The sequence below is a fragment of the Halyomorpha halys genome, unplaced genomic scaffold (assembly GCF_000696795.3).
Source record: "Halyomorpha halys isolate HHAL.00 unplaced genomic scaffold, Hhal_1.1 Scaffold1103.1, whole genome shotgun sequence".
Taxonomy (NCBI): domain Eukaryota; kingdom Metazoa; phylum Arthropoda; class Insecta; order Hemiptera; family Pentatomidae; genus Halyomorpha; species Halyomorpha halys.
This window is the reverse complement of record NW_027106647.1, coordinates 60,152-82,057: the sequence shown is the minus strand read 5'-3', so window position 1 is coordinate 82,057 and position 21,906 is coordinate 60,152. Positions and strand designations below refer to the sequence as shown.

General features: G+C 28.1%; 2 protein-coding genes across 17 annotated transcripts in view; one reads left to right on the top strand and one right to left on the bottom strand.

Moving 5' to 3' along the window:
- Positions 1-3,748, top strand: part of MESK2 (misexpression suppressor of KSR 2) — a 153,314-nt gene extending 149,566 nt beyond the window's left edge. For 10 of the 12 annotated variants that reach the window (XM_014432724.3, XM_014432720.3, XM_014432719.3 and 7 more), the window contains one exon: positions 1,238-3,748. In XM_014432724.3, the coding sequence (XP_014288210.1) occupies positions 1,238-1,365 (128 nt within the window). In that variant the 3' untranslated portion in view covers positions 1,366-3,748. The remainder of the gene's footprint in view (positions 1-1,237) is intronic. The other 2 variants (XR_001344307.3, XM_067045007.1) reach the window with 1 other exon arrangement.
- A 3,335-nt stretch (positions 3,749-7,083) lies between these two features.
- Positions 7,084-21,906, bottom strand: part of AdipoR (adiponectin receptor) — a 46,622-nt gene continuing 31,799 nt past the window's right edge. For 3 of the 5 annotated variants that reach the window (XM_014432730.2, XM_014432727.3, XM_014432731.3), the window contains exons 6-8: positions 20,911-21,098; positions 18,715-18,908; positions 12,295-14,671 (exon numbers count right to left, since the gene is read on the bottom strand). In XM_014432730.2, the coding sequence (XP_014288216.1) occupies positions 14,537-14,671; positions 18,715-18,908; positions 20,911-21,098 (517 nt within the window). In that variant the 3' untranslated portion in view covers positions 12,295-14,536. Of the gene's footprint in view, positions 8,290-11,205; positions 11,935-12,294; positions 14,672-18,714; positions 18,909-20,910; positions 21,099-21,906 lie in introns of those variants that run through there. The other 2 variants (XM_014432728.3, XM_014432729.3) reach the window with 2 other exon arrangements.

Below are 21,906 nucleotides of genomic sequence, written 5' to 3'. Positions count from 1 at the left end.
ATATAGTTTTTACTTATTCTCATGTCTAAAGTATAGTTTTGAAGATGACAAGGTCAAATAAAAAGATTAAACATTAAATAAATATGAAAATTTTTATTTTATTATATATAACATTGTAGACTCTTAATCTCAGAGCGGGTTTCTAGGCAATCAGAACACTTATCTTTTATAACACTTTTACAATTATACTTAATTATATCTTGAGCAACACTAACCAATTTATGCTCTTCTATGATGACTGATAGTTTTTGATGACTTCTATTTCACAAACTAACACTGTCTTTCAACAAAGCATTTGGTTCTCTAACAGTTTTCAACACAGAAACAAAACTCTCGGCGATCCAAACAAAGAAGCATCTTATTCTTATTGGATAACTCTTTTGATGTCTTCTTTTTCAAGATGTCCCACTGATAGAGACAAAGTATGTTCCAGCCCTCCTGCATCCAAGAGCTCTCATCCCTCTCCGGCCTAAACAACGAATGATCACGAAACCAAACGTCCTGTCTCTAGGTGTTCCTACTTTTTCTTCCACTAAAGCAGTATTTAACTCTTCTTTGTTTTTTTTACCCCCTTATTCCTTACTCATTGTTTAATTCATCCCATAAAGGTTCTATGGTATTAAGATCTGGGGACTGAGGTGTATTTAGTAACTAGGGTACATTACATATTAGCCACTTTTTTGTTCTCATAGCCCGTTTATGTAAATGATTAAGTTTTGGAGGCCGCCCACTACATGTTCTACTGGATGCACAATCCCATTCATTATATATTTGGATTATTTTAAAAATTGTACCAGGATTTTTATATACATTTCTCAGGCACTTCCATTATAAAAGCTAATCACCGACAGAATGTGATAACTTCTTTTGTTCATAGTTTCCTGACTTTTGTACTTTCAGCAAATAGTGAATATAATAATCTATTGTTATTGTTTTACTACTCTGTAGGAGCTGTTGATACTAAATGTTTCCAGACCTATTTTACATTACTTTTTTTATCAATGATTTTTTAAATGATTGCTGATATGTTATGTGGTGGTATTTTGTTTAAAAACAGTTCAGTGTTTGTTGTATAATATAATAATAATTTCTTTCTGGAAAATAAACTATTTTAGATAAAAAATAAATTTCAATTTTATGTAGTAAATGTTTCCAGACTTTTTTTGGTTAGTATAAATTAGTTACAATTAATCTTATCCATATATATTCTTATCAATATATATTTATATTTCCTTAGGATATATGATGAAAATGTCAACATCCGTTGACAGCGTAAGAAGCTCGCAGAGTGTTCCAGGGCTACAAAACAATCATTGGCAGATCAACATAACAGAAAATCCAATTTCAGAAGCCATTGTTTGTTGAAGTATTCCTCTTGTCTCACACGTAGACACTTAGAAATCCTCGCTTGTGTACACTTTTAATACTGATTTAAGTTTTTAGATCATTCTCTAACAGATTTTCAAAAAAATAATAATGATAATTTGATATGTTCTAGTCAGTGTGTATAGTTTCTGACTATGAAGATGTCTCATTTAGAATATAATGCTGTATTTACCATGTATAGATTGTTATATAGTGATAATTTTTTTAGATATTCGAGGCGAACTATATTCGTTGATTAATGAGACATTATAGATCATTTTACTACGTTCTTTTTTTTAAATATCTATTTGAATATTAGTAATTTTAAAAAAATAATAGTTTAAACTAAAAAAATTGACACTGCCCAGTCGAAGTTTTTTCCTTGTGCAATATATGCACTTAATTATGACCAGTATTTCAAGGTTTTTAAAAAAAATTAATTTTGAGAATAATTGTTATTTCTGTCTAATTTTAAATAATTACTTTCCACATATAATTGTATACACACATAGATGATAATTTTTATGAGCATATTTATTTAGTACTGGTCATAAAATATTCTAAGTTACATATCCTATGATAAGAGCTGGTAACATGCAACAATAATTTAGAAGTAAGCTTTTGTGCTGTGTAATGTATGTAAATGTAAGGAAATTTTTAGCGTGCTGGAATTTGAATATTATCGGATTGGGGAATAACTCCATTAGCACTGTTTGAAAATGTGATAAAGTAGTTGGAAACAAATCAAACTTGATTTAATAAATGCCTCTGATAATAAAAATTTGTTATCTGAAAGCTAACCTAAATCCCCTTTGCTATTGAATTGTGTTTGTTTGTTTTTCTTCTAACAAGTTGTCTGATACAAAACAAACAATATGATTTTATTCCGTTTAGAATATCAAATAAAATTATGTTTCAAACTATTCAACGTGATATCAAAAGTTCAAATTATGTTAGATGTGTTACAAATAGCAAATGAGGCTGTATTGTATAAAATGGAAAAAAAAAATTATCAAAATAAATTCAAAAGATTTTGTATATAATGATATTCTGAGAGTTATTTGTACATAATATTGTTGACCAACTTAAATGTCGTGTGTTTGAGGTTGCCGAAATTCTGTGATTTAAAAAAAATAAATTACTTACCAATTCTTATAATGCAATTTAGTTGGCCTTATTGATGAAATCTATTGAATATATTTCATTATAATGTTTGATTAAAAACAGAATTATCCATGGAACGTTGCTGCTTGAAATAATGTAATATATGTTTTAAATTTTAAAAACCATGCAATTTTGGTGACCACAACTTTTAGGAAGATAAGTAAAAAAGAGAATTTAATTCTTCTGATTCATAATCTATATTTTTTGGAATTTTTTCTATCGCCTTTTTTGAGAGGCATTCTCTTTAAATTATAAAAATTTTCTTACATCAGATGTGAACAGTTGTATTTTCTATTTCCACATATTGCTATGGTAATGTACATCTAATAATGCTTTTAAAAAATACATGGAAAAATTACAGGGTTAATTGTTTATTCTCTTTAACAATCACTAATGCATGATTTTGTGTGATTATAATAAATTTTATCTTCATCTAATTAGAAAACTTTGAACACTTTTAATAACTGAATTTAATACATTTTTGACCACTTCGTAACAATGGTTCAAGGTCTTTATGACTTTACTATTTTTTATTGGTATTAAATAAAAACAGCTGTTTTCTATTTTTTATTGGTATTAAATAAAAACAGCTGTTTAATATTTTTTATTGGTATTAAATAAAAACAGCTGTTTACTATTTTTTATTGGTATTTAATGAAAACATCTGTTTTTTATGTTTACTTTAGTAAATTGCTTCATTCTCAAATCATAGATGTAAGATCAGAATGAGATGTTGAACTCTTGAAAGAAAGTGGTCAAATTGGTAAACAAAACATGGCTTCAAAATAAACTTGCAGTTTTTACTCGATTTCATTTTTTGTTTGTTTAAATTATCATTTCCCTAATTATAAAATCATTGCCTAAGCCTTAATAATATTTATATGTATTATTAATCTAAATAGAAATGAGCTATTTATGCAAATATCAACTATTCAGCTTCTTGTTATCCTTATGGCTATTAAAACTATTGTTATAATTTTTTTTATTATTATTATTTTGTAATAAATCTGTACATATAATTATTTTTTTATTATGGTTCTTTTATTACAATTTATGAAAAGGGAACAAAATATTTATATATGCCCTTTCTGCTACTGGCACACATTTAGGGGTTGTTGATGCGCAGTTTTCAGAAAGATTGGATAAAGAGTAGAATCAGCTGAGCTGTTTATTTTATGTATTACAGTATTATTAGCCATGAAATAAATCATTAAAAATATTCATCGATTTTTTTTCCCCTTACTTTGGTAGTATATTTTTATTATTAGTATAGTTGTTAACGCCATATTTTATAATTAATTTGTGTTTAATTGTAAATAGTATTTAGTTAGTATTAGTGTTTAATTTAATTGGATTTATTTTTATTATTTTAATTGGGATTTAGTTATTTGAGAAGAAAAGTATGTATTTATATTTGTGTGTAATAATTAAGTAATAAAGACAGTTGCTAAGGGTTGATAACCGTCACTAAGGCGTCCCTTAGTAACAGGCTGACCATCTTCGTTTTTAAATCAGTTCCTGCTAATAAGTGGCCATGATAGTTTGTAACCAGCCCTGCCTGTGTTTAGTTGGTGTTATTTTATTAGACATTGTGAGTATTTTAGTCAATTTCACAATCCAATACCAGACCTCTTTGTGTTTCTGGCCTTTGACTGGAATATGAGTGTTGTTAATAATTCAGATCGCATAATTCATTAAAATTACTAGACCCCATCAATAATTGTTTGTGTGGCCATATTGGTTCCGCACATTTCGACTGTTGAAGAGCCAACTTTGGACCAGTTAGAGAGTTGCAGCGGTGTAGCTACAGAGCGGTGACCTACATATCTCTACAGCAAACTATCTTTCTCTGACCTATTGGAGTGAATCAAGCATCAATCAGTATTTATTTTTATACATCTATAGTTTTTTGTTTTCATAATTTATTTAGTTAATTTTATTTTGTCTAAAAGGCCTATTTATTTTACTTTTATTCATTGTTTTATTATAACTCATTTATTTATTTATGTTTAAGTTTTCAAGTGTTATATTAACCAAATAAGTGTTTATATTTGAGCCAGCTTGTTTTTTTTTTTTTTGTTCCTTTAAAGCTTTCCAACAAAAATACATAGTCAATTTGAGGTGGCTTTTAAGGTGTCATTGATAAAATATGTGTGAGTAAACCAATTAATATAATTCAGAAAAGGCCAAAATAGGTTAAGTATTTCGCATTTTCTTTTGTAATAGTTCGTCACCTTTACCCTTCTTTACGGCAGATAGGGGTTCAAAAAGAAACCTTTACTAGCCCAACAGTGAATGATGAAAGATAAAATAAAACAAACGTAGAGTCAAATTATTTTATAATTGTATTATGATTACTTTAGCATAACAAAATAAAAAAACTTTTGAAAAATAAAATAGTACATTAAATAAAAAGGAACTTAATAATTCTTCTAATACAAAATTAAAATTAGTCAAAATATGTATTGTGTTATCAGAGACTTATAATAAAAATGTCTTTATATCACCGTGGGTGATCGGGTCCCTTTCGGGTAATTGTCCTCATGGAGGAAGATAGTGAAACGTCTGCCTGCAGTGACTTGAAGATGAGAATATCAGGGTTGAGCAGTCTCATTAACAATACATTCTTTTTTACTTTCACTTACCCATATGTATATAATATATAGTAAGGGAAAATATTATGATCGTGACAAATTTCAAATTGGAGTTTTTGACGAAAATACATTTTCTATGAGTCCAAAAAACCTTGTCTTACAAGATGGTCTGTGAAAAGCCTAGCTAAAAAACAAAAATTCATGAAACCGAAATTATATACTTGAGGTGGGTATATACCTAGGATGTGACAGCAACTTTTTGAGCAACGATGAAATCTACTGATCAGAAGTACCATTTTCTATAATTGATTTTTCACACACTTCAGATTTTCTCTAACGATTTTGATTAAATGCGGCATGTCGATGTACAATTAAATGGTCTTAAATTAAATAATAGGAAGTCAGGCTTAAATTCCAAATTTAAAAAAAATTCTTCCTTTAGTTTTATTTATTTGAAAAAAAAAATTAAACAGTTCTCATATTTAAAAATAATAAAAATGAGTAAATAGAAAATTTTAAAGAATTTTATGAATAACTAAAGAAGAAGAAAGGAAAAATATAGATATCCCATTCTAATAGGAAAAGTGGAGACTGCCCGAGCTTTTCCGATTCTATTATGGCTTTATGTTTTATTAAACTGTTGTATTCTTGGCTATAGAACAAAATTTATATTTGTTATTTCCACCTCGGACAGCTCTAAAACACAAATTTTAATAGGAAAGAAAAATAATAATTTTCCCCTTCCCTGAAAGATTTTTTTCTTTTTAAAACCACAAAAATAGCAATAACTTCAACACGAGCTCACTGACCAACATTAAACTTAAGGACGAAAGTAGCTTAGTAAGTGAAAGGTGCGTGATACTCGCAACGCATCAATTTTTTTGTATTTTAAAAATTTTTCATTCCAATAACTATTAATTTATTCTTTATTTGCTCATCAGCTCACTCAACTGGAGAACTCTCAAAAGATATAATATAAATTTATTAATAAGCAATCGGAAGTTTATGTCTAATTACCTATTTTGTCAATTCTTCATATTAAATTAAAATTCAATGCCTGACCAGAGTGTGGGGAAGGTTATAAATATCCTTGTGATAAATTATAATAGTGAAAATTATAATAGTGAAAATTAACTGTGATTAAAAGTTTTAATTTTTAATTTAATATGAAGAATTGCCAAAATAGGTAATTAGACATAAGCTAAGCATTGCTTATTAATAAATTTATATGATTCCCTAATGTTTTAATGTCTCAAAAGGTAATTGTGGACTGAGATTAATGATTAAAAAGCCTGCATAAAGTTTTTTAAAATTGATATGGTTCTAAAACTGTATTTAAAGTATGATAATTTATTAATAATATTATTATTAGTTTAAAATTGTTAAAAATCATATATATAATAAAGTCTGGTTGTGATAGATTGTCCTTGAGGATGGCCGAAACGTCAGACTTATAAAGAAATATATATCGTTTTGAGACTAAAATTTGATAAGATAAATTTTATTTTTATTTTGTAAAAAATTGGTTCGAACAAAGATACAGTCCTAAACATGTTTTTCGAGTCCTATCAAAATCAATTCGAAAATTTTTGTCAGGTCTACCGTAGTTCAGTAAAAATAGATTAAAATTTAGCTGTATCTAGAAGTAAGTCTAAATTAATTTCTGACAATGGATTCTTAAGTAAAACGGAACAAAAAAATAAAAGATGGTAGAAAGTTTACTACTCCTCAGGGTCCGTAGTTGCAATATGAGAGATTTTTCAAAATGGCCACTGTATATTTTTAGATTTATTACCAATAACTCCCAAAGTTTTAAAAGTATATCAAGTACTATTATAAACTATAATGACAGATAAATAACAAATCAAGACCACTCTGTTGAAAGACAGCGCCAGAATGGAGGAGGTGGATATGAGATAGACAAAGGAGCAGGTGGGAGCTTTAATGGTGAACATATAAGTGAAATAACAGATAAATATATTAAAATATAAAAATTATAGGAAAATTTGATAATAATTGTAAACATAAGTAGAAATTAAATTATGTCTCCTGTTAATTTTAAATCTAATACTCTATGTTAAATATAGCTATACCTAAGAGGTAAGTCTAAATTAATTTCTGCTGATGGATTCTTAAGTAAAACCAGAAAAAAACAAGTAAAAAGTTTACTACTCTCTGAGGGTCCATAGTTGCAATGAGAGATTTTTCAAAATGGCCACTGCCTTAGTCGACTAAGTTGTATTTTGACAAAGGCAGGATAATTTATAATTCAGAATGTTTTTAAAAATAATTTTTAATGATTAGAATGTAATTGAAATTTTTAATTGGTAGATATCCTTGAGAATGGCCGAAACATTGGAGTTATAAGAAAATAAACCTTTTGTTTATACTATATGGATATTTTTTTTAATTATAATTGATAAGAATATTTAATTATATTTCATCTGACAATGTGATAATTCATTGATAATCAAGTTGTTTAAAAATAAATATTAGTATTTGAAAAACTATCTTTGAAATTTAAAATAACATACCTCCATACACATCTTGTTAACTACTAAAATTTGTGCAATTCAATCCTTTAAATTTCACTAAGTATTTAAATTATTTTTAAACTGCATTAGGAATTGCAGTCTATAAACCTAAAAAAACAAGAGCAATTTTGAAAGATATGCCACTCTATGCACTCTCAGGGAGTGATGAAGTTTCTACCCTTATCTTTTTTAAACAATTTTACATTGGAATCCATTGAAAGAAATCACTTTTAGGTTAAATTGTAATTTTACTGAACTTCTAGATAATTTATATTTTTGATTAATATGAAAGTTATATATTCATTATTTAGGAGGCAAAGAAAAAAATAAAATTAATTTATACCTATATAGTTTAACATGCTAATTAATCACATTTTGATTTCACTTCTAGCTTGAAATCAGCAGCACAGTATTATTTTCAAATTAAGCTGTTTAACAAAACAATATTGTACAAAAATTAACTTTTATTTAACCTTAATTTTATTAGGACAATAATATAAGCCTTCATGATTATTTTAGTTAGTTACTACAATTTGTTACATATTTTTTGTTGTGCTCCATCCTTGCATTCCAGACCCGTAACTTTCTCCCTCTCATCTATAATCTAGTCCTCTATCCTCTAAGCGCCATTTCTTTAACCAAGGTAACATGCATTTCATTACTTTATTACGTAAATAACATCTTCAATTTATTAAATAAATCAAAAATTGTATCCTTTTTAGTCTCAACACTTTTTATTTCAACAGTCCAACGTTTCGGTCATTTTGGCCATCTCAAGAACAATCTTCAATTATAAATTCTTCCTCACATTAAAATTTAAAATTTGTTTTGCTGCCTATTCTGCCCAGGTCATTTATTATAAGTTAAAAACCTATTTTTCTTAATATTTAAAATCATTAATATCTAATCTTCTTATTTTAAAATTATCCACCAAATCACTACCATATACACGAACTATTTAATTTATTTAATAAATAGTTTGTGTACATGGTAGTGATTTGGTGGATAATTTTAAAATAAGATTTGGATATTTATGATTTTAAATATTTAAAAAAATAGGCTTTTAACTTATAATAAATGACCTGGGCAGTATAGCCTGCAAAACAAATTTTAATGTGAGGAAGAAATTATAATTGAAGATGTCCTTGAGGATGGCCGAAATGGCCAAAACGTTGGACTGTTGAAATAAAAAATGTTGAGACTAATAAGGATACAATTTTTGATTTATTTCATAAATAATTACCTGTCTCAAGAAATTGAAATAATATATTTAAATCTTAAATTTAATTCAGAAATAGCAAAAATGTGTAGTAAAGTAATTTACCAGACTTAAATTAATACATTTACAAATCTGAATAATATTTTCAGAATTATCATTAATCATTCAAATTTTATATATATTTTTTTGATTTTTTGCTGCTCTTGAAGTTTTATATTCATGCAGATGAATAAAAATTAATTGTGGCAGTCTAGTGATTTGCTAACAGAAGTAAAACTTCTGAAAATGAAATAATGTAATAACATTTTATTGATTAAGATCAGGTGTTCCCTTTTATAGAATAAAACAGAGAATTTTAATAATTAGGATAGAACAGCCATTTCTTAAGTCATATCTGGCAGAATTTTTTTTATTTTATAGGGGTATTCATGATGTGTTAAATATAAAGTGTTTTCACCATGTTAAATGCAAAGGAGTTCCAAACAGATTTTCTGAGCTACTTGTTTTATAACCTTTTCTTCCAAAACTACATGTTATTGTTTTGATTAAAGTAATTTATTACAACAGGACTAAATCGAGTGAAAAGTAGAAATTGTTTGAAAATTTGGCAACTGAATGCCTTGTTGATCTTCTAACTTTTGAGGAAGAGAAATCAAGATGAGCTAATTGACAACTGCTATTACATTATTATTATTGTCACCCATTGCTTTATTAGTTTTAAACACATCCAAAACAATACTAACATAATCAAAACACAAACTACGAGCAAGTAATCTAACACAACAAAAAAATGGTGTTGAGCTCAGCTGGTCTGTTGCGTGACGTCATTCTCCATTTAACAGAACTATGGACAGACTCTCAACCAAGCTATATGTCATATCGTTTTAACATGGTAAAAGAAGGAAACATTTCTCCATTTAACATGTTAAACTTAAGATCATGAACATCCCCTATATTGTAATAGGAGAAAATAAGATTAGAGGAGCTCACTCAATTTGTTCAGCAATGCTAATAATTGTTAAGCTCCTATAAGGTATTAAAATATGATTTTCCTGCTAGAATTAACCAGTGTTTCCTCCTCTAACACCTCTGTTTCATCTCACATCATAAACCAAATTGGTTACGTATCTGTCTGTAGTCAAACCCGTTTAATGGACAAAATACCAACAAAACCAATTTTGGTCAAATTTACAGGGATTATTCCAACTCATGCAAATAGTTAACTTTGTTGAAGCTGTGATATTATAATTAAGATATCCTTGAGAATGGCCAGATTTACCGAAACGTTTGAGTTGCAGAGAATAAATGTGTTAAGATTATCTAGATATTATTTTTAAAATTGATTATATTTTGATTATGAAACGTCGGCATAAAATAAATAAATATGGTTTTGTTTATTTATGTTGTTCTTTGCTGACCGCACCCCCCCTACAAACTTCTTCAAGCATTAATCTACGGTCAACTATCTACACCTCAATATGATTATATTTTATTTTATTTTAGTATCATCAGTTATCTTCTTAATTTCTTGTTATACTTCTTTGTTTCTTTGATTTTTTTTCATGCTGAAACATCAAAACACTCTTTTATTTGTGTTTATTATGTATATAATGGTTCGAACCCTTAACCATCTTTTTTTCACATGGAACAATAAGCACATCATAATTTTTATTTAAAGCTGTTTAATTTTTAAACACATCATAATTGTTATCGAGCAATCTTTTTAAATAAAAACTCTTTCATAACAGTTATCTGTTAATTTTACATATAAAAAATTAAGCAGTAACTTATTGTGAAATTTCTTGAAAACAATAACCATAAGGAATTCTGTTGGTATAGGTTATGTTAGTCAGGCACATGTGACGTCTAGGAGGAAGGAATAAGCAGCAGGAGAAAAGGTGAAGTTAAAAAGGCTAGACTTATGTGCCTTTCAGGGGCGTGGCACAGGAGTAGGGGAAGAGTACAAGCCAATCACTGGCTGCCTTCTGTTTCAATTTAGATTGCAATGCCTGATATTCCTATTAATTTCAACCTAAATCATCCTTTGGTGGGTGTGGCTTTTTTTGCTTTAAAGGAGAGTAGGGTAATGCCACTCCCCCTCTCCTCCTGTGTGACGACATAACTTTACCTACAAAACAAATTAGGGATAGACACTAACCTTGTAAAAATTTTGAATAAAAACACTTAAATTTATTTCAAAAGGCTGAAAAGAAGTCAAGAGTTTCAATAGTAAAACCTAGCCAAAATTGTAAACATAAAATCAGTATGAAATTATATTTTTTATTTTAAAAAAAAGAAAAAAAAAAAAAGGAAGTTTCACAAAGGAAAGTTAAGATAAAACATGTACTTTAGTTTTATATCAACAAATATTTATAATTTGACAGCAATACAAAATACTCTACAGAACAAATTATAATATAACACATCAAATACAATAATGAATTTGGTATTATATATATTTGTTATATATAATACAGATCATGTGCATACACCATCATACTATAATGATAACAATAGTGATTCTTATCTATAAAATATTTAATAAATTACTTCTATCATTTGTTCTTTCTTTATTCGTTTTTAAATAAATTACATTTGTCATTGTTCTTTCGTTATTTGTTTCAGTTGTTTTATTATTAATAAAGTACATTTATTATTATTCTTTCTTTATTCGTTTTTTTTTTGTTTTTTAAATGTTTAATTTTAATCACTATATTAAATCATAACCTATACAAGACTGCATTTGGAAGAACATTCTAAAAATAATAAACCCGATAAGATCAATGGAAGAGTTTTGAAAACAATTTTGATATTTTTTGTAGGAGAATAATTTTTTTTTTTTGCTTGAACAAAAATTATTTAATATTCATGAATTAGAATAAATTATAGTTTAATTTATAGTTGATAAAAAAATTCTCTATCCATCGGCGTATACAGTTGAAAAACTCAGTCTGAAATTCCCTCATAAACACGTCTATATTTTGTTGTTATTTTTATTTATAAAAATACTGGAGATGCAGCAACGCTCAATATGGTCCCATTAACATACAACCTTCAACTGAAATGATAAGATAATAAATATACTATACTCCTATATTTAAGTAAAATAAATGAAATAAAAAAAAAATTTCACACTGAAATTGAATAATAATAAATAACAATCACTTTCGATATTGATGACTTTTTTTAAGTACACTCTGAATCAAAGTTGTGTAAACATTATTTGTAATGAAATTATAACTAAACTGTACAAATTGTAGCTATGACATTTGGTTATTAATTTAGCTATTGTATTATTGGAACTAATATTTGCTTAACACTGCGATGAGAGAAATAAAAAAATGTTTTTGTCTTTCAAATGGATTTTTATTATTAGACCTTTGGTAATCCAAATGTTATGGTATGAACAAACTATTGATTAAAAACAAACATGAACAATTTATTTTAACATAACTTTAACAATCTCTTTTACGCAGATGACTGAAGTAATTAACTGGATCTATTAGATATCAAATGATTTAAACACTCTTCATTGATTAAAAAACACAACGGTGTAAAAGTATCTAAAACAGTGATGGTGAACCTGCGATGCATGCGTAGCTATTATTTTGCACAATAAGTCATCACATGCTAATTTTGAATTGAATCTTTATGTATCAGTTTGTTATGTTGGAATTAAATAATATCCAATGGAAGAAACATGATTTGGAGATATAATTTAATGAATTTCAATATATTATGTTAGTCTTAAGGGCCAACCCTTTAAGGTTGTGTAGTTCTTATAATTGATTTAGGCTGCACACCTGGGATTATTTACTTGTGGCAACTAAAAAATTTCAACAATTTCGATATTCCAGGAGACTCAATCATTGCCTACAAAATAGAACGCACATATATAATTAAATATCTAGTTTGATACAGTGGCAAAAAGTTGCTCCTGATTTTACAGTTGCAATTTAGTTGTGTCTGTATCAACATATCGCATAATGTCGAAGTATGTCTCGTGTTGTATGAAACAAAAATAAAAGAATATGCAGATAAAAATCTTTTAAAAAGTTGTGATGTGAATTGTATTGGGAGTTTATATGAAAAATTGGAATTTTCTCTTCGAAAAAATCTATTTTAAAAATGATGTTAGGCAAATATACAGAGGGCGCTCGGAACAACAGACTAGAATTTTTAATCATCAAGACTCAAAAGTTTCCAGTGTATAGCTAGCCTTAATATTTTTTTTTTAAATGACTAAAAACTGTAGTGATGGCTTTAGTACCACTTTTTAAGTTAATGGTTTCTTAAACTGAAGAAGAAAAAATGTCATTTTTCAAAAACTACCCAATAAACAAAAATTCACTAATCTATTCCAAATAATACAAAATTTGAATTATTATTTCATATTTTTTGATAAACTGGACCAAAAAGGTTCCCCATCACTGATCTAAAATCTAACTAAAAGAATAAAGCAACCTACTTCAATAACCAACGCAATTATCTTTGCCTATCTCCTTTAAGCATACATAAAAAAATAATAATAAATAATGCTGTAATCATTTTTTTCACTCGAAGATCAAAATATTGACAGATATTATCAAGTATCATGTATTTTCATCAGATGAAAAACTGAAAATTTGAAATAAAAAAAAAAGAGCATTAATTTTAAAAATCCAATCGTTCAGAAAATATGATTAAATGATGGCGGGAGGGGTACCATTTTTTTTTCTTTAAATAAGCTTTTATAATAAGTTTTCTCCTCGATTTTTTTTTTCAATTTTTTAAAAAATTAATATAAATATATATTTATAATATGAAAAAACTCAGCATGGTCTAAAGCATGTTATAATTTAGAATACGTGACAAAAAGCGGCAACATCCATATACTTATCACCAGGCCACCAATACTTTCTCATACCTTCTCCATTTCATAAAAACTTTTTAATTTTTACATATAAATGCAAATTGATAAAATCTTATTTTATTATATTTGATTTTTTTTTTTTTTTTTTTTTAATGCAATCAAATTAAATTTTAATAGATTTTTTTTCAGCAATTGTAAAATTAAAAAACAAAATAATATAAATAAATAAAAAATATTAAAAGAATATTTATGTTATGTCAGAGACTGATATGAGATTGGGAGTTGAATAATGGACACTTTTTTCAATTGATTGTTATTTTTTCAGCAGTTATAAAAAGTTTTAGCAAGATTAATTATTAATGTCTTACTTTTTTATTTACTTATTTATCTTTCTTTTTGGTATGAATTTATCACAATCGGACAATACTAGACACTTAAAAGATATACATATGCATGCATATGTTTTCAATTGTAACATCCTTTACTTTATGTTATATACAATTATATCACATTTGTAGGTTTGAATATAAAATTAATAACTAATTTACAATAATTAAAAGAGGAATCATTTTTTTTTTTCTTCAAAAATTACTCCATTCATTGTACAAAAAGATTAGGAAAAAACAAAACAAAAACAAATATTTTTTGTATAACTGACTGTTGAACAAAATATATTACAGTTTTTTTTTGTTGTTGCATTGTTTACAAAGGTTCAATTAGATAACTAACTTCTTTGTTTGATACAAGCAGTTATTTATTTGAAACTTGAGCCTCAAGCGGGTATGTACCTGGCTGCCAATAGTGGATGTCACGTGATGAATGTCGCGCTCTGTACGGCACACGCTCCGATAGACATGCGATAGGTGAACATCTCAGTGATCCCATGGAGGTGAACGAACGCAGCTGCTATCACCAAAACATGAAATATTTGGTGGCTTTGAAACTAAAAAACAAATTAAGAAAAATAATAATTACAAATTGATTCAAATTAAATTATAATTTTTAATGAAAATCAGTTTCAAAAAATAAATCCACGATTTAAATCATCAAATGAAAAAGGCCAAATGACAGTATTCAGCCATTTAGGCTACAAATTCGATACGGATTTTGAATCTGTGGAAAGATGGGAAAGTAAACTAGTAAAGCAAATTTAAAAAATAATTAATAATAATTGTAATGAGTGCTGAGTATCATTTGTTGTAAAAAAAAACTGGACTTTCAAGCTAAGTACATAAATGAGACATTTTTCATAAACAGTCCTTAGGTAAACCTTCTCAAGCCCTATCTCCCTCTATTTCCGCCAATGACCTCAATACTTATCGTATCCTTTCCTCAACCTTTGTACCGTCACCGGCTCTGAGTCATTGATTTTTTAATTCCAAACACTTCTTCTTTTCTCATATTACACCTGATAACATCGTCGACTCCCAATAATATCCCAGTTAAATTGATTGAAGCCTCATTACCTTCTATTCTTGCTATCATCTATCACATCTATAACTTCTTCCTACAAAGTTTCATCTACCCTTCTGCCTGAAAAACTGCACTAGTCCTTCCATTGAATAAAACCTCAAATCCAGAAACCCCGAATAATTACCACCATATTTCCCTATTATCAAACCTATCCAAACCTTTAGAGTGTATAGTTCAATCCTGTTTACCTCAGTTTCTCAAGGAAAATAACTTTTTGAACCACCTTTAGTCTGGTTTCCACCCAGGCTATTCCACTCAGTCTGGTCTTATTAAAATCTCTCAAGACCTTTATAGAGCCTTAGACCATCAGAAACACACCATCCTTCTTCTCTTCGATTTTTCCAAAGCCTTTGATTCCGTCGACTATATTACCATCCTTTCTAAACTTCACAGTCTCTTTTTGACATTTAATGCCCTTCAATGGTTCCTTACCAGTCATTCCCACTATGTCTTTATCCTCCATTTAGCTCCTTCCCTCCCTCAAGGTTCCTCTCTACTCTTTTTTCCATCTTTATCAATGAATGACCTGCAACTTTCTATTCAGTATCCCCAGTATCACCTCAATGCAGATGACATACAAATCTACTTTTCCTTCGATCCTCATGATGCCTCTGATGCCATTCTTAAACTACAAGAAGATATTAACAGAATAAGGACTTGGGTAACCAAGAATAAACTTACATTAAATGCCGAAAATACTAAAGCTATGATAATCATATCTCCCTCTATCCTTAAATCTATCCCAGGACCTCCCAACCTTATCCTAAATAATACTCCTATCTTATTCCACAAATCAGTCAAAAACCCTAAAGTCACTTTTCATCAAACTCTATCATGGAAAATATTGATTTCCCAAATTTTCAATTTCCCAAAAATCAACCCTCAACCAATTCAATAGAATAGCATTATCTGCTTCTGCTTAAAACCTGTCAAGTCAATTCTTAGTTTTCTCCCTTGTTTTCTTCCATTTTGACTATGGCTGCCTAATATATGGTGGAATCTTGGGCAAACTCGAAGCTAAACTTAAATGTTACATGAATCAATCAATTCGATCTGTTTTTAGGATCACAAGGGATATGCTTATAACCCAGTATTATGCAGAGTTGTAGTGGCTTTACCCACCTTTCCAATGCCAGTATTTCACAGCTTCCTTTCTATTTCAAGTAATTAGTATTCAGCACCCCTTCTGTGTCCTAGAAAACCTGTATTTCAAATTCTCAATCCAATCCCATACTACCAACCTCACCGAGCTGCTGGGTTTGACAAATCCTTTTTTAATCGAGCTGCCTTTCATTGGAACTCCATTCCCTCTAAATGCATCATGTACCAACCCTTCCCTTGTTTGAAACTGTTCTATTTTACCACATTTTGCTTCCTCAAACTGAACCAATATTATAACAGTATACATGATATAAATATTGAACATTAGAATTTGTTATCGGTAAATATTGTAACTACTTTTTTGTTTTGATTTCTATGTATTCACTTATTTATTTTTTTCTCTTGTAGCAAAAATTAATGATATGCAATTATAATATAAGTTGTAATTAGGTGCAGCTACACTGTTTTTGACCAATATACTGGGTAACCTGACCATTGTTCTAAAGGGAAGTCTAAGAATAATAAACTATTTTTCATTTCATAAATGATGAAAACTCTATTCTACTAATTTGATTCAGACAGTGTTTAAGACTACAAGTGAACTTTTTAATTTAAACTATAAACCTTGGTCTACCAAATATACCCTTCTAAGAGCATATTTATATGTGCTATATGTAATTGTAAGGATGAAAACATACTTCATGTTTTAGTAGGCAGGTTTTCCGTTATGAATTCATATAGAAAAAAATATTCAAGTGAATGTATATTGACAGAAATACAGTATTTGCACACCTTGTCTTTTCTTTATATAATGAATTTAAATAATAATAAAATAGTTTGAGGTTCCTTAGGAAAAAAGTACAAATAAAACTTGTTAACAAACAATATAAATTCAATTAAAGATATTGATCATAATAAAAATTTAATTAAACGTAATATAAACACAAGGAAAAAAGTATTTGCACACTATATTTGTTTACTCGGTGTTGTTTGTACGCTTGAGTATAATCCTGTTTTTTTCTATCAGTACTATAAAATGTTTTAATCTATTAAGTTCGTTTTAATTTAACTGATCCTAATGCCAAAAACAAGTGAACTAAGTGCCGCTACTAGCGAAAAAGTTATATTATTTCGAAATCAAAGAAAATTATATCGCGAAATATAGGATTTGTTAGGTATTAATTTTTCAACTGACAGATACATAATTATGAGATTTGAAAAAAGAGGCACAACTGCAAATAACGCCTAAAGAAAGCAAATGAGAGGATGAAAAGAAAAATCAAAATCAAAATTGAGGAGATAAAAAATCCAGGAGTTAATGTAGATTTCCTAGCTAATATGGTCGAATCGACTTCTGGGGCTTATGTGAGCACTACAACAATTAGAAACATTTTAAATTCTGAAGGAATTTACAGCAGGGTCCCGAGAAAGAAACCTTGTATCAGTGAAACCAACCTTAAAAAAGGCTCTTATTTACTAGAGATTACATCAACAAGCCCATCAGTTTTTGGAGAAATGTATTATTCTCCGATGAGAGTAAATTTAATTTGTTTCAATCTGATGGCAGAAAGAAGACACGGCGAAGGAAAATAGAAGAATTCAGGAAGCAAAACGTCTCAGTTACTGTAAGGTCTATAGGTGGGAGTGTAATGGTTTGGGGATGCCTGGCTTATAATGGTGTAGGAAAACTCGTACCTATTGAAGGGATTTTAAATGCAGAAGGTTATGTCAAGATTTTGGGCCATAACCTGCTAGCCAGTGCAACTAAATTAGGAATTCAGGATCGGTATATTTTTATTCATGATAATGATCTGAAACATACAGCAAACAAAACTAAAGAGTGGTTAATATTTAGCATTTGTCAACAACTTCATATCACTCCACAGTCTCCTGACTTAAACATAATTGAAAATTTGAGGCATATTTTAGATAAAAATATTCAAAAGTAGACACCACCTCAAGGATCTTTTACAGCAAGAATGGGAACAAATTAACATGGATTTAATTAAAAACCTTGTTCACTCAATGCCGAGTTTACGAGCGATAATAGATACCAACGGACTTTATACAAAATATTAAATTAAAAAAAAAAATAATAAAACTCAAGGTGTGCAAATACTTTTTTTCTGTAATTTTTGTAAGTTTGATGTTTTATGAAAGAAGTTTTTCACTTGAATTTTATTTGTAGTTATTAAGTTAAAAATATACTTTAAAACCAGTAATAGAGTTTTTTTATTTCATAATTTAGTAAAAAGAATCGTGGTGTGCAAATACTTTCTTCAGTCACTGAATGTGCAAGTATTCATATAATTGACAACTTGGCTAAGAAAAGAATTAGCACAACTTTTTTAAAATAGATTAATTGCCCATCACATTCTATTACAACTTAACTTATAAAGATAATTTGATTACCCAGATATCGAACTTTCCAGGGAAGAGACACTCAGGTATTCTGAAGGTGTAGATGAGAGCGCCTAAGATGTAGAGTACACCCATCAAGATTAGCCAACCAAGGGATGCAAAGTATACCGCGTTCAACCATCCTTCCAAGATGGTGTAATGAACAGCTGGTATGACACCGCTCAAGCCAAAAGTTGTAAAAACAGCTAAATAAAAATATTAAAAAATCGTTACTACAAATTAACTATTTCAATAGATACATCCCAATTATTACATGATATACTTAAGAGTACAAAGTCTGATATAAAAATTATTAGCTCTATTTTCCCTGATATCAGTACGATTAAGATAACATATATTTTTAATTTAGCTTTATTGGAAATTTTTTTTGGAAACTATTTTTTAATTCGGAGTCTGGGCGTTCGCGGCACAGAAGCCACTTGGCGGTAAGATTTCAAGCTAACAGGTTCGTTTTATGTTTTATTCTCTTTTTTTCTTCTATTTTATTTTACCCCCCTCATCTTTTTTCAATCTCCCTTATCCACGTTATTAGTTAAGTTCACCATATATTATTATTGTTTTTTTTTCTATTCATTTCTTTCGTTAAACTTTACTCATATTTTGCCTCTTTATCTAATATTATGGTTACATATATTTTCTTTTTCTTTCCATAATTTTAATTTTTAAATTCAAAATAAACTAATATATTCATATTTCTTTGCATTATATAACTTCATTTTTATTTTATTTCCTTAATTATGTTATTTTACCAACTTATTCAATCAAGTATGTATACATTTTATTTTCAACTTCTTTCATCGCTTTATTTTATTAATTTCATTGTGCACAATTATTTACTTTATGTCATTCTGTTTATATTTTATTTTCTGTAATCATCTTGTTCTGTCCTTAGCCCTGATGAAGGCTAGAGATTCTGGCCGAAACGTTGGCACGATTAAATAAGTTACTTCAACTTATTTGTGTTGTATTTTGACCGCACCCCCAACCATCTTCTCGTATAAGTCATCCACGGTCAACTATCTCTCATGATCATTATTCTTTCATATGGTTTTCACTTGCCACATTTTTAACTAATGCAATGCTTTTCTATTAATAGGTTTATCTTTTAGAAGGTTTAGACACAGAAATGTTGATAGAAGACTTTTTCACAAAAAATTACCAAGAATTAACCTTCTAATTGAAAAAAGGTATATAAGTCAAAACTATGTCAATTATTAATAACTTTGTGTTCAATTTACAAGCATAGTATTTTTAAAATTTAATTCATAAATATATTTTTTAAAAAAATAAATATAAATTTAATGAACACGCTATATTGTGTTCTAATGTGTTCTAAACCTTTGGAATTACATGAGTTTTAGCTTTAATTATTGGTCCTCAAAAGGGAATTTTTTGAGATCATACTCGCTGAAATAATTCAAGTATGGCTTTGTTAGTTATCTAACCTCCAGTCACACCATGACACAGACATTTTTTCCCCAATGACATTCTCTTGGTAGAGCTTCAACAAGTTTACTTCGTTTTTTAAAATATCTTTTAAGAGTCTTTATGACTTTAAATTTCTTAGCTAACTTCCACTCAAAAAACCTAATTTTTTATTCAAATTTAAAAGTTTTCTTAATTTTTTTTTTCTTTTATCAAAAGATATTTACGTAGTGGTGTTTTTAATGCTTTAAGTTAAAAGAATAAACTCGATTGAAGTATATTGCATTAAAGTTATTTAAAGTAAAACATGATGAGCTAAAGAGCTTTACTTTTATCATATGGTTTTCAATTACCATACTTTTATTTATTAAAAAAAAAAATTTTTTTAATGAATCGTTACAAGTCAATAATAATTGAGGTCTATTAAGAAATATTAGTGTTATGGGTGAGGGGATAATATAAAAACAAACTTTTTTATTTCATTCATGAAAAAACAAATTAATGAATTGTTACAAGTCAATAATAATTGAGGTCAATTAAGAAATATTAGTATTATGTGTGAGGGAATAATATGAAAACAAACTTTGTTGAGAGCAAAGCGGATCCATTGTATTTGTTTTATTATTAATGTAAATCACTCACAAAAAAATTAATTAATATATTAAATTAAAAAACTAATCCATTATTATTAATTTAAGTAACAGTTTGATTCTTTCTAACCTGCTTCAAATAAATTTAAAAAAAAAATAATAAATTCCTCACCTGCTCTCAAAGGACGAAAGCGAGATTCACTGAATTTGTCCCACAGTGATACAACCATTGCCATTATTCCGAGCACAACAACTATCGTCAAGTAAATAATCATTGGCTGGATCTGACAATAAAAGCCATAGTAGAGCCACGGTACAAAAGAACCAGTTATCAAGATGGTTATTCCACAATAATCCAGCCTAAAGAAAACATAATAATTATATAACAAGAAGTAAAATGATGGCGATAAGAATTACAATCATAAAAGCTATTTTATAACTTTTTTATTAATATAATGAGGTGAAAAAAACTTCCATTTAGAACACAATACTATTCTATATTTGTTGTGTCACGTTTCGGGTTTACTCCATATTCATCTACTAATATAGCAACAATTAATTTAATATCACCAATTTTTTTTCTATATATTATATGAATACAATTATAACCTTATAGTTTATTTTACTTCATTTTGTCAATTACATCTATTTCTATTTTTGAAAAATTGGCATGCATACAATTAATTTAAAATTTACTCCATAACATTATTTAAACAATGTCTTTCACTACTGATGCATTCACTTGTCCCTTTAGCACAAAGCAGTGTACTACTATATTAGGCATTACCTCTTTGGGCATATCAATATACTTATGTGATGTTCTTTTACCTCCTTATTGATGTTTATATTTAATGAATTTTGCTAGTTATGTTAAAATTATGGTTTTTAAATGTTTTTCCTGATTATTTATTTATTTGGCCAGCCTATTTATTATATCTGCACGGTGTGTTTTGTATCTGTTTTATAGTTTACAGTGTTGTTGATATTTTTAGTTATGTAAATTGCTTCTAAGACCCTTTTAGTGTTTTTTTTTTTCATGTCTATTATGGTGGGGTTTTTGAAGTTCAATTTACGGTTTAAAGTTATGCTGTAATATAAAATGCTGTGTAGTTTATATTCTTGACATTTTTGATATGTTGTTTAATCTTGCTTAAAGTAGAATATCTAT